Source organism: Ailuropoda melanoleuca, chromosome 4 (genome assembly GCF_002007445.2).
Source record: "Ailuropoda melanoleuca isolate Jingjing chromosome 4, ASM200744v2, whole genome shotgun sequence".
NCBI lineage: Eukaryota > Metazoa > Chordata > Mammalia > Carnivora > Ursidae > Ailuropoda > Ailuropoda melanoleuca.
This window is the reverse complement of record NC_048221.1, coordinates 137,842,259-137,856,167: the sequence shown is the minus strand read 5'-3', so window position 1 is coordinate 137,856,167 and position 13,909 is coordinate 137,842,259. Positions and strand designations below refer to the sequence as shown.

Sequence of the window (13,909 nt, the reverse complement as noted above, 5' to 3'; positions counted from 1 at the left end):
TTGGGCTCTCTCTCAAATAAAATCTTTAAAAAAAACAACATTTAAGATGGAAACTCTGCAAAATAAATTACAAATCTCCCTGCTTCCTTACACAGAGAGATAATATGTAGATACTGTTGAACATTTTCTTAGAGAATCAATGTCATCTATGAGACGTGAAAAGAGCAGGAATGTCTGAGGTTATGGGACTATTTCCTCCCATAGAAAAGACTCTATGAGCCACCTCAAACCTAGCTTTAGGGGGGAAAAAAATCCAGAAAGCTAAATTTTGAGTTATTTTGCAGTTTTCCCCTTATCCTTTGCTCCTATTTATCTCTTACAACTATATCTGCTCCTTCACCAAAATCCCTATCGGCACAGCAGAAATAGCACAGACTTGTATTCAAATCTTTTATCTTCCATTTACTAGCTGAGTGACCTTGAGCAAGTTACCCAACCTCTCTGAGTCTCAATTTTTTTTTTCCCAAAAGCAAAGTAACGGAAACTTCTTTGTGGAGCACGGTGAGGGTGAGAGATAGCATGTGCAAAATGCCTCCTCAAGTAAATTACACAAAGTAAGCACCAGATAAACTATGACTACTATTATCATCACTGCTCAAATTTGCTATAGGTCTGGAAGCTGGATAACCGATAGGACAATATTTTGACATGAACTCTGACAGGAAGAAATTATTCAAAAATAATCTAAGGATGATGGCAATAACTTAAAAAAACCAAAAAGATATTGTAAAATATTATTTGCATAAAATATCAGTTACACATATGATAAATAAACTAAGCATGACTATGATTCAGAAACCATATAAATAAACCAATCAGAAAAATGGTAAAAGGACATGAAAAGGTAGATACAGAAAAATAAATAACTTACAAACACATGAAAAGATGCTCAATTTCACACAAAATGAAAATCAAGACAACTATGAGACACCATTCCCTTTCACAGGGACAAAAATAAAGGGCTGAGGGGCGCCTGGGTGGCACAGCGGTTAAGCATCTGCCTTCAGCTCAGGGCGTGATCCCGGCATTATGGGATCGAGCCCCACATCAGGCTCCCCGCTATGAGCCTGCTTCTTCTTCTCCCACTCCCCCTGCTTGTGTTCCCTCTCTCGCTGGCTGTCTCTATCTCTGTCAAATAAATAAATAAAATCTTAAAAAAAAAAAGAAAAAGAAAAAAGAAAGGGCTGATAAAACCTCGTATTGCCAAGGGTAACAGGAAACAGGTAAGCTCATACACTGCTGCTAGAAGAATATATTGGGCTAATGTCTTTAGGAAGAAATATGGTAACACCAGTAAACATACCCTTGACTAATTCTCCCTTCAGGAATGTACCCTATAAAAATACCTAGACAAGTTATATTCACAAAGATATTTATTGGAGCATTGTTCGCTATAGAAAACAAAAATCACTTCGGTTAAACAATATGTATCTGTGGGTTATTAGCCAACAAACCATTACAATTCTATGCAATAGGAATATTTATGCAGCTGTTAAAAAGAAGGTAAATCTACTTATCTATGTTACCTACATGTACACAGTTCTACATGTGAAAAATATGCATTAAAATCTTTTAGAGGTTTATTTGGGAAACCTCTCTGCATCTGCGAAGTTTGAGGAAGAAGTGAAAATTTCTTATACCCTCCATAGTTTGGTTTTTAAACCAAGTGTATGTATTACTTTCTTTTTTTAAAAAATATTTGTTGGGGGGCTCCTGGGTGGCTCATTCAGTTAAGCATCTGCTTTCAGCTCAGGTCATGATCCCAGGACCCTGGGATCAAGCCCCACATCAGGCTCCCTGCTCACCAGAATCTGCTTCTCCCTCTGCCCCTCTCCCTGCTCATTCTGTCTCTCTCTCACTCTCTCAAATAAATAAGTAAAACCTTAAAAAGAATTTTTAAAAATGAAGATTTAAAAAAAAAATAGGCCTTCCCCAACAAATGGGGGGCCTAACCTACAAATACAGAGTGATTCAGTCCATTTATATTCTCTCAGTGCGTGTTTTGATATTAGTTAAGCTCCCTAAAAAGACTTTAGAACGAGGCCTGCAATTATCTAACAGATTTACATCTGCAAATTATAAGAAAAAGCAAAATTACTGCCCAAATAGACCACATCAATTTATGCCACGATGTAAGAGGAATTCAATATACTCAGAGCACTGAACTCTCTATCCAGCTTACCACAAGGCTGTGGGGTCCTGAACAAATCCTTGATCTCTAAACCTCAGTGTCTTCATATATAAAATAAAGATAATATTTAGTACAAAGGTGATGGTTCTAAAGTAGCACAAAATATTTTAAGGTATTATAAATCATTCAATTAATTAAAATCCTTTGTTAGAATCCCATAAACATTATTACCATCATTAATACTTTCAGAATACCCATTTGCTTGTTTTTAATAATCATCACTTTGAATTTTAGAATAAGCAATAAGCAATATAAGAATTATGACTGACTGTAATTACATCAATTACATATTTTTAAAATGTAACTTCCTAAGTCTCCAGTAAACACCGTTATTTTTCTACTTTTGCCAAATTAAGTCCCCCACTGCCCCAATATTTTTCTATAAATAGTTCCAATTACCTTTTCAAGGCTGAAAAAGTCAGTAGTGTTTCTAAATGTGTTGAGGCCTGTAGATCCCTTTTTCTTACTGAGTGCTGTTGGATATTGGATAGAGAGAGGATATCGTAGTCTGAGAGTAAAGAATCAAGCTTTTCTGAAACAAAGATAAAAAGGTTATTAACACCTAAACTTACTAATCGACTATAATATCACTAAAATGACAAGGTCTGACAACAAACTTTCTGACATAATGTGTTTTGAAGTGCTAAGCACAACCTATGAAGCAATCTTGCCAAAATAAATGAAAAGCAAAAAAACAAATCTGAATTTAATCAAGACCTAAATTCCAGTTTTTAAGACATAAAGGGATTAGATTGCCAAATTAACTAACAACCTCAGGAAGCAGTCAGCCACATACAGAATATCAGAATTCCTATAGAATAAATGAACCAATTTCTTCAGGAAATAAATGGTATGGGAAAGAAGGGACAGGCAGAGACATAATACAGTGGTCCTCCCTTATCTGAGGTTTCAAGTTCCAAGGTTTCAGTTACCTGAGGTCAGCTGTGGTCTGTCAGAAGATCAGTACACATGAGCCTAACACTAGGTGAAAATACCTACATCATTCATCTCACTTCATCTCAACATGTATGCAACTTTATCAGCTCACATCATCACAAAAAAGGTAAGTATAGTAAAATAAGATCTTAGGAGGGGTGCCTGGCTGGCTCAGTCGGTAAAGCATGCAACTCTTGATCCTGGAATTCTGAGTTCAAGCCCCACATTGGGCAGAGAGCTCACTTAAAAAAATAAGGATTTTTGGGAGACAATTCTGGTGACTGAAGTCTCTGTAGAAACTAAGAATATGTGAACTGATCCTTTCCTCTTAACAAATAACACTACAGAAGCAATGGTATTCAAAATCATTCCACTGGACTTAGAATGTCCTTACAATATAGCACGAGGAACTTAAAATACAAGTATAGTGTTACTGAGGTTAAATATGCCCACAAAACCACTTTTAAAAGAACTGACCCAATACTCTTCTCTTCCCTCTTCTCCTAAATATCCTCAATTGGTTCACCTGCCAGTTCATTAATTCACTGTTAGTGCCAGGCTCTGGTCTCAGTAATGACAGAGCAAAGTCCTTGCCTACTGCACCACTCATTTTAATGTGGGAGAGACAGACAATGCACAATATAGAGGTCAGTGCTATGGACATGAAAGCAGAATAGCAAAGACAGCAAGTAAGCAAGGCCAGTTTATAAAGAGTGGTCAAAAGAAAGATGCTTCACTGTTGCAATATTTAGGCAAACCTGAAGAAAACAAGAGGTAAGCATGCTGTTTTATGATGAAAGTAAATTTCATCAAAGTCCATCCAAATCAGGGCGCCTGGGTGGCTCAGTCGGGTAAGCGACCAACTCTTCATTTCGGCTCAGGTCATGATCACAGATCTCATGAGAGATCCAGCTGTGTAGGGCTCTGTGCTCAGTGGGGAGTCTGTTTCTCTCCCTCTCCCTTTGCCCCTCCTCCAGTGTGCACGTGCTCGCTCTAAAGTAAATGCATAAAATCTTAAAAAAAAAAACCCATCCAAGGCTCTGACTCAAGATAATATTAAATCAATGCAGCAAATTTCGCATTTGTTCGGTGCCACTTGTTTTCCATCAAAATTTCCTTTAAAATTTAATCCATAGAAAAGCTGTTTCAAAAGGCATCAATCACTTTTAAGCCAATAGATGGTCCTTGGTGATTTGGCCTTGTTAATTACAGTGCTTAGCAGCACTAATGAAAAACCTTCAAGAAACTTACTATTTATTCGACTTTTTTTTTTTTTTTAACGTAGGCTCCACGCCCAACGTGGAGCTCAAACTCATGGGCCCAAGATCAAGATTCATAAGCTCTACCAACTGAGCCAGCCAGGTGCCCCTACTCAACAATTTTTGAGTGTGTGTTCCGTATAAGACACCTTGCTGGGTGGTTTATTATGTAATTTACACAAACATACCTGGCGTAGTATCCCCTTCTCACAGATGAACAAACAAGCTCAGGGAGAAGTATATCACAAAACTAATTTAGCACAGAACCAAGATTTGAACTTGAGCTTCTCTGGCTGAAAACCCCAAGCTTCACAGATGTCATACTTATGAAACTCCTTAAAAATATCCTAGCTCTGGGGTGCCTGGATGGCTTAGTCAGTAGAGTGTCTGACTCTTGATCTTAGGGTCCTGAGTTCAAGCCCCACATTGGGTGGGGAGCCTACTTTAAATAAATTAATTTTTTTTTAAGTTAAAAAAAATATATATCCTAGGGGCACCTGGGTGGCTCCGTCGGTTAAGTGTCTGCCTTCGGCTCAGGTCATGATCCAAGGTCCTGGGATCAAGCCCCACATCAGGCTCCTTGCTCAGTGGGGACCTGCTTCTCCCTCTCCCTCTGCCTGCCACTCCCCCTGCTTGTGCTCATGCTCTCTCACACTCTCTCTCTCTGTCAAATAAATAAATAAAATCTTAAAAAAGAAATTCCTAGCTCTTCTTGGACCTCCTACTTCTCGGCCTCCTACTTTGTGAAGTGCCGACCAAACATGACCTTGCCTCCCTCTAAATTCTGTAGCCCTTTGTTAATACCTTTTTTTCTGGCATGTTTGTGTTTTGTCTTATCTCACGAACAGACTGTAAAACAGCCAAAAGGGAGCTGGGTTGTATTATTCAAAGTACCCTTACCTCACAAAACCCAGCATAGCACCTTGCAAAAAACAGCACTGCTCTGAGTACAAACGGCACAAACCCTCAATGCTGAGATGCTGATACTATCCTTCACAGCTCTTCAACTTCCCTGATTCAAGTTGGTACATGAATTCAGTTTCATTCAAGATCATAATCACTCCTACTGCCTGAGAAACTTAACCTCAATACTCTAGTGTCATTGTCAATAACACAGGCCATTTGTTCTCAAAGTGTTGTCCCCACACCAGCAGCATCACCTGAAAACTTTAGTTAGAAAGGCCAATTTTCAGGTCTCCTCTCAGTTCTACTCAGTCAGAAATCCTCGGGTTGAGGCCCAGTGATCTCTGTGTAACATGCCTTCCACGTGATACTGAGGCACTCGGGTTTGAGAACCACTGAACTAGGCTCAAGGAAGCAGCTCAAAGTGAAGATAAAAGCTTTAGGCACAAAGACGGTCCTTATTCAGCCTTGCATTATTTTTAAGAACAAAAATCAGAAACAAGGTAAATTAATAATGGAGAAACAGATGAATTATAGCACTTCCAAATGATAAAAAAATCTATAATCATTAAAAATGCTGGTAACAACAGATTTTTAAAAACATGGGAAAATACACTATAATATTAAATAACCAAGCATAGATTCAAAAATCTATTCATATTGCATAATCTTAACTATGTATTAAAATAAGTCTAGAAAAAAGAAAGATCACGATGGTAACATCACTGGTTATCTTTAGGTATATTTTCCATAATAGCACTTTTAAAATGTAGCTTGCTAAAGCACTTTAAAATACCTAACTAATGTGTTTCAACTGTAATTTGTCCTCTTATAATAACTAGATATCTCACACTGGATGCCCTGGAGCCATTCCAGACAACATGGTAAAAGCATTCCCCTCATGCAACAAGCAGAGATCCTGCTCTCACCACTGCCCTTCACTAGCAAGGAGCCTCTCGTATACTTGGTATTTCCCCGTACTTCCCCTCCAAAATTCCAACCACTGGTAATCTCAACTTTCTATAGCTTTTTCAACAGGATTTGAAACACTTCCCAAGGGTTTATCTTTTATCTATATCCAAACCTCTCCATAAACTTAAGTATAAGCCACTTCATTATCTTTCTTAGCACTCCGCAATGGCTGCCCCGCACTCTCTAGAATGAGAACACCTTCCCTGCTTTCTACAAGTTGTTCCAGCAGTCCCGTAAACAACTGAGCTTTTCTCATTTTAGCTGGCTACAAACACAAAATTAGAAAACAACAGACACAATTCAAAAGGTCAGACTAGAGTACTACTTTATTTAGGTATCCCCTGCCCAACCCTCCCCACTCTTCTCTGCCACATGGTATGTGGCTTCCCTCACTTGGTCTCCTCTAATCTTAGAGACTCTACCCTCCCTTACTGCTTTTGTATCTTTGCCACCCCCACAGCTCCCTTCCTGCATACACATTCTGCACTTCACTTTCCTCCCTTCCACCAAACCCCACCTATTCATTTCTTCAACATCTACTGAAAATGTTCCACCTTCCAGGCACTAGGGATATAATGGAAAGAAAGAAAAATATATTTCTGATATTATGACACTGGAGGAAAGACCACCATACAAAAAAAGTATAAAGTATGTAAAGTACCAAGGGAGTTGCAGGAAGTTATGGAAGGACAGAGCATATGACGACCCCTGCCTGGAGAGCCAAGAATGCTTTCCCAGGGAAACAGTACTGAAGTTAAGACCAAAAGGATGAGAAGACCACCAAGAGAAAGAAAGGATAGGGTTCTAAGTAGAGGGCATAACACATATGCTGAGGTCCCCAAGAAACACAAAGCATAATACTCAAAGAAATGAAAGTAACTCACTGAAGCTGGAGGACGCAACGGCACACAGATGGAAAGAGGTGTGAGACAGGAGGCAGGCAGAATTCGGTCATAGAGGGCCGGGGAACTAAGTTCAGGATTTTGGACCGTGGATAAGGCAACAGCTAAAAGAAATTTCACTGTGACTGCAGTGTGGAGCGTGGCCTAGAAGGGAACAAGACCAGAGTCTGGGAAATCAGCTAGTAAGCAGTCAAGCAATCCAGGCAGAGATCAAGAAAAGACCCCCAGGTTTCTGGCATGGGTACATAGGTAGATAGTGGCACCACACTCAGAGAGATTAAAAAACACAAGAAGGAGCAGGTTTGGGGGAGGAACTAACAGAAGGGGACAGCTGGATGCTGAAAGATTCTGGAGTTCCACACTACAACTTGTTCTCTATACAGTTTGCAATTACACTGTTCGTTTACAAAGGACTTTTCGGCATTAAGTCATCGTATATTTGCAGTTGTGTCACTGATAAATCACACCGTGATTTTAGGCAGGGAGAAATCAAATCTGTTTGGTACTATTTTCAACACTGACATGAGCAGTAAAAAGCAGCTGATACTTCATTCCTTCTATATGTTCTCAAAGAATAAGGAGAAAGCTGGAGCTTCAGGCCTACAGTAAACTGGCTTTCTTGATGTAGGTGTGAAGTGCCCTACCGATTTGATAAACCTACCACTCCATCCTGCTTTTACACCCAAACTGTTTCATCTCTGGTATATGCTTTTATGGCCACTGACTGGTACAATGACAAACTATACCAGATTTCTTTTGTCAAGGCCAGAGTCAACACTTTTAAGATAAAACCAATTTTTTAAGTGTTTTTTTTTTAAAGATTTTATTTATTTGCCAAAGAGAGAGAGAAAGCACACACAAGTGGGGGAGCAGCAGGCAGAGGGAGAAGCAGGCTCCCCACTAAGCAGGGAGCTGATGCAGAACTCGATCCCAGGACCCTGGGATCAAGACCTGAGCCGAAGGCAGACGCTTAACCCACTGCGCCACCCAGGTGTCCCAGGATAAAAACAATCAACTGTTGTATGAAAAGAGTCCAGGAACATTTGTGGACCTTTTACTTAATTTCTCCTTTCTTTTTGCAATACACTGCACATTCTTGGAATATAACTTGCAAGTATAATGCAGAACCCCTGTAGCCCTCTGCTCACTCTCGACTGCTCTGCTGTAGGGAGTACAAAGAGTTTCCCAAGAGGACACTATCAGTGTCATCCTCCTAGTTCTGGTGTCAGGAGGAAAAGAAAAAGGCCAAGAGTGCTGTGAAGTGTTCAGTCTGCTGTGCAGAAGACACATGAGACCTGAATGCACTTCGGGACTCCCCAAATTATGCAGGAGAAGGCAGTGACCCGGCCAGGTTACTGTGAAGTAGGCCCTAGATGTGGGTGAATCCCTCCCTGAGACTAAAGGATGAGAAAAAGAAGAGCAATGCTCTCTGCTAGGCAGTGGAGCCCAGAGCCTGGGAATTAAAAACTTAATTTTCTGGGTTTACACCAGGTAGGGGGGATGGAGGATGAGCTCCCTCAATAATTCCCTCTCAAGAACTCTTTACCAAGGCCAAGATTCTCCAGCAAGACCAGTCACATGGAAACTCTGAGACCAAATAAAAGTCAACACAACCCAAGGGAACCTCTAAGGAAACCGGGATTGGTCCATATAGCTCTGTAGTTGAAAGGGACACAAATCCAGGTTAGGCAATGAGACTATTTCCACAATTTCCAGCATCCCTGTCTCTTCCTAGACTAAACATTGTATCCTATACTTTCTTCTCATCAAAGAGAAGGCAAATATTTTTGCACATGTTATATTTGAAGTGCCTGTGAATACAGAGATGGAAATATCAAGTGGGCAGGTGGATACGCAAGTATGGAGCTTCAAAGAACAAGTCTAGATGAGAGTACATATTCAGTAGTTATCAGAACACAATCAAATGTAAGTGAAACCAGGGCAGCAGATGAGACTGGTCAAGGCCTAACACTCATGTTAAAAGAAGAGAAAGGAAGAGAAAAATAAATCGTGTGGGGAGGTAGATACCAATCCCCTCGGTTGCTTTTAGGGCTAAGTTAAGGGATATATGAAAACGCACTTGATTTCACTTCCCTACCTCAGTAAAACCCATTTCCTACTCCAGTCCCCCCTCCATCAATCTTTTTCAGACTTTCTTTAAAATTATACTTCCAACTGAAAATACCATCCCTCACATACAAAATGGTAAAGAATCCAAAAATTGGGGTGCCGGGGTGGCTCAGTCATTAAGCATCTGCCTTCAGCTCAGGGCGTGATCCCAGGGTCTTGGGATCGAGCCCCACATTGGGCTCCCTGCTTCACTGGGAGCCTGCTTCTTCCTCTCCCACTCCCCCTGCTTGTGTCCCCTCTCTCGCTGGCTGTCTGTCAAATAAATAAATAAAATCTTAATTTAAAAAAAAAAAACAAAAATCAATGACACTTCGCCTCAAAGAACACCTACACTTAATGTTCTGGAAACTCTGTAAAAGCCAAAAGGATTTCTCCCAATATCTCCATTATGGCTCTCCGCTTAACTCCTCATTCTACTCTAGAAATACAGTTTATCTCTTTGACTAGTTCAAAGCAGACTGGCATGAAATCTCCTTTGGAACAGTTAGGGTGGTTAAGTGTTTCAGTTTCAAAGGAATGCAGCCTGTAAGCAAAATTAACATCAAAAGAGGAAGCCAGATGTCAAAAATATTGAGCAAATGGGGCTGTCAATAATGAAAAACAAGCACTGCAATGTGGAGAATCCCCACACCAATAACCTCAAGGTAAATTTCAAAATTATGTTTCAGATACAAACCTTCAACCCTCATCTGTGACCTATATTTTTTCCCTCCACCCACTACATCCTCTTTTATTAAAAGTAACACAAAGGGAAAACACTTTTGAAATCAGAGTGAGACTTATACACCCCAGCTGCAACTTCAACAAGATATCATCATGACTAAGTTCACATGACTCATAACTTTCCTGAATTATGCAATTCATAACAGTTCAATTGAAATCATCTTGGGTGTCCTGTGGAGTACTCCAAAAGCCAGGATCCTAGTATATATTTCTATCCTTCAGAAAAATGATGTCAAATCCCAGGGTGCCTGGGCGGCTCAGTCAGTTAAGCATCTGCCTTCAGATCAGGTCATGATCTGAGGGTCCTGGGACTGAGCCCCATGTCAAGCTCCCTGCTCAGCGGAGAGTCTGCTTCTCTCCCTCTGCACCTAACCCCACTCTTGCTCTCTCTCTCAAATAAATAAGTAAAATCTTAAAAAAAAAAAAAAATCCTTCATCAATACCTAGTACCAAGAGGCACATGGCTGGCTCAGTTGGTAAGACATGCAACTCTTGATCTCAGGGTTGTGAGTTTGAGCCCCACATGGTGGGTAGTATTTACTTAAAAAAAAAAAAACACCAAAATACACATTTATAAGACCAGTAGGCTATAATAAACCATGCTCTTTAACTATAAAACTATTCTTTGATTTTGACCAGTTCAATCTAAATAATGGTAAGGTTAAGTTAAGCAACTAATCACATCTGGAGCCTTCTCTGTCTCTGTCTCTCTCTCTGTCTCTCTCACACACACACACACACACACACCACACAAAGTCATTCTTCAAAAGAAAAAATACCCACAAGGCATATATTTATCACTGCGAGAATGTGACAACTCGCTATACCTGAGACTCATTTTTCTGTTTTATTTTAAAAACTAAAACATGATCTATCAGGTTCCTTTCAACTCTACAGTCTCTAAGTGCCCCCACCAGAAGCGTCCTTATTTTCCCTCTTCATCTACCTAAACTTAAAGTCTGGGCTTGAGTATCACCTCCTTCAGGTAGCCTTCAATAACTTTCCCAGGCTAGGTTCAGTGCCTCTTAATGATAACAATGCTTGTCATAATGTACTGTATCAATCTCCTCCATGTTGTTTTGGAACTATTTAGATCTCTCTGTACCACTATGCAAATGCTTTTTGAAGATGGATATTATCTGATCTTTCTATTTTCAATGCCATACATAATACTTGCACACAGTACATGCTCTAACATTATGTGAATAAATGGATAAGTCTATGCATTTTTCTGGCACTGGTTGTCAGCACTTTGCAAATAACACACAGTTAAAAAAAAAAACCTCTATGATCTGTGCATGTTGTGGAGGATTTATGTAGACAGTAAGGTTTTTATACTATGTGAATCCTTAGGATTCACACTACTTATTTTTCCACCTGTGAACAAAAGCATGATAATAAAAATGAAACAGCTGTTACAGTAAAAATCTAATTTTAATATCTCAAAATACATGTTTGTTTTAACATTTATCTTTATGAAGTAGATCCTTACTCTATCCCTCCATCCTGACCACCACTACCTCAAAATTTTCCTTCAATATATACTGACTTATCACATCTCAGCCCTTCCTAACAAGCTCCCTTGCCTGTCATTACACTAGTCACCTGTAATCCATTTCAATTTGAGATAACCACAAAGCAGCTGTTCAGGTGAGAACATTCAACACCTTTAATACCCTCAGTCAATTAGAATTTCTGTCCATTAAATTAAAAACTTGCCAGGTAAACTAATCTGAAAGTTTTAATTAGCTATAAAGAAAACCCACATGGTGTCTCAATCTGCACAACACTACACGTGGAATCACGGTGGGATTTGGAGACCAATACAACCATGAAAAATCAACTTTGCACACTGGGGGAAAATAAACCATGTTTCATACTTAATTACTAAACTGTCTTATATGTCAACTTCTGTAAGTCAAAGAATCCTAAGACTTCAGAAGTTTACACAAATTTCACATCTCTTAATGAAGTCCATCCTAAAATCCAATCTCTTTAGAAAATCTAAGAGTGGGTGGGGGAAGGGATAATTGGGTGACGGGCATTAAGGAGGGCACCTGATGCAATGAGCGCTGGGTGTTAAATGCAACCGATGAAATCACTAAATTCTATCCCTGAAACTAATAATACACTACATGTTAACTAAATTAAAATTTTTAAAAGATGTGGGGAAAAAAAGGGGGGAGAGAGAAAATCTAAGAACCCTCTACTTCCTGGGCACAAAACTGATCAAATTGGTCATCCCTGATAATTTTTTGTTTAAAATGGCAAGAAAGGCATTCAAGCGGTATCAAAGAGCTGGCTTGGTAGGTTTAAGCGCCCCCTCCCTGCACCCCCAATAAGCTACAATTTAAGTAAGTACATGCTTACAAATTTCGCAAAACACAAGTCCAAGGTGAGTTCTCCAGCGACCGCCTTCCAACCAGATAACTACATTAAGAACCTCCTACAGCAGAAATTCTAGTTCGCTCCTTGCAGAGCCAGGAAGAACTGGGGAGGTTTGGGCCCTTCCTATCCGCACCCCCCACCCCCACAAGTCCTGGGGGGACTTGGGAGGAACACCTCGGTAGGGCAGGGACCTGGACCACATCTCCCTCCCCAAACACGAGCCAACACCATTCCCCCTACCGCTTTCCCAAACACACTCTCCAAACACAAACTCAGGAGGCTGACCCCCCCCAGGCCCTCAGTCACTCCCTTCCAGTATCCCTTTCCCATTCAGAAAGACAAGCTCGGTTCCCTTCCTTCCCTAAACTCCGAGAGCCACACCCCCTTCCTGAACCAAAAACTTAGGGACGCGCCACCGTCGTCCAATACCCCGCCCCTAAACACCTGAAAGATCCTGCTCCCCTGCTCTTCCCCGAAAGCAGCGCGCTCCAGGCGCCCAGCGCCGGCCCTAAGCCAACTCTCCCGGGTCTTTACCGAGTCGCTCCGGGGACTCGTCCGGAGGTCGCGGCGCCAGCACGAAAGGAACCACGCTGGTCAAGAAGAGGAGACACTGCCTCATGTTCCCGACCCGGCCACCGGTTCCACCTCTCTGGGCAGCCTTCGCCTGACGGGGGCTCGGGACACTGCTCACATTGGGAGAGAAGGGGACCCGCCCGGCCCTGCCCCTCAAGCCTCTCTTTCCTCCCGCGCCGCCTACCGGAAGACTCTAGAGCCCGGCTCGAGGCCCCCGGAAGTGCAGGCAGCGCTCCGAGAGGGCGGCTCAGCCCGCTTCCGGCCGTCGCCTACCCCCGCACCGCCCACAGCCGGAAGGCTGGCGCCGCGCGGCATGCCGGGAGCCCTCGCCCCGCCCCGTGCGGGTGCCCCGCCCCGCCCCCTCACCGCACCTCCGCCCTCCCCTTCCGTCCCCACGGGGCGCGGCTGGCGCCTCCGGCTCGAGGCAGGCGGAGACGTCCTGATTCGACCCATCCTGGCCTCGCCTGTGTCCCCGGATGACCGCCGCGAGGGAGGCGGGAGCAAGCGAGTAGGCCCTCAGAGGCGCGTCCGCCCGCCTCTGTGGTCTGGGTCCCCCATCTGATTAGGATCCTCGTTATCCTTTTCACCGCAAGGGCTGTAGAAACCACCCTGCGGCTCACGGCGGACGCGGAGGGGCGCCTGGCCCGGTGTGCTCGGGGGAAGGACCCAACCACGAAGCGCCTGGGACGCAGGACGGCAGAGGCCCTGCGCCTGACCCCAGAGAAGTGCCGTCCACGCGCCAGCCTACCGGACACAAGTGGAGTGTCCAGCCCCGCTGTCTGCGCCCAGGGTGCGGCCACCGGCGGCGTCCATTGTTAAGGAGCAGGGCTTGGCGGAGGGAAATGAACGCGAGCTGTCTGAACGCGCGTTTTTTTGTGGGCCCCGCTGTAGGCAGAGGGTCTGCAAACTCTAGCCTTCACTACTCATCTGTG

At 42.4% G+C, this 13,909-nt stretch overlaps 1 protein-coding gene across 5 annotated transcripts in view; it reads right to left on the bottom strand.

The window, feature by feature from the left end:
- Window positions 1-13,184, bottom strand: part of ADAM17 (ADAM metallopeptidase domain 17) — a 53,703-nt gene extending 40,519 nt beyond the window's left edge. For 4 of the 5 annotated variants that reach the window (XM_034659929.1, XM_034659927.1, XM_034659926.1 and 1 more), the window contains exons 1-2: window positions 12,939-13,184; window positions 2,591-2,723 (exon numbers count right to left, since the gene is read on the bottom strand). In XM_034659929.1, the coding sequence (XP_034515820.1) occupies window positions 2,591-2,723; window positions 12,939-13,023 (218 nt within the window). In that variant the 5' untranslated portion in view covers window positions 13,024-13,184. Of the gene's footprint in view, window positions 1-2,590; window positions 2,725-12,938 lie in introns of those variants that run through there. The other variant, XM_034659930.1, reaches the window with a different exon arrangement.
- Window positions 13,185-13,909: the final 725 nt, after the last annotated feature.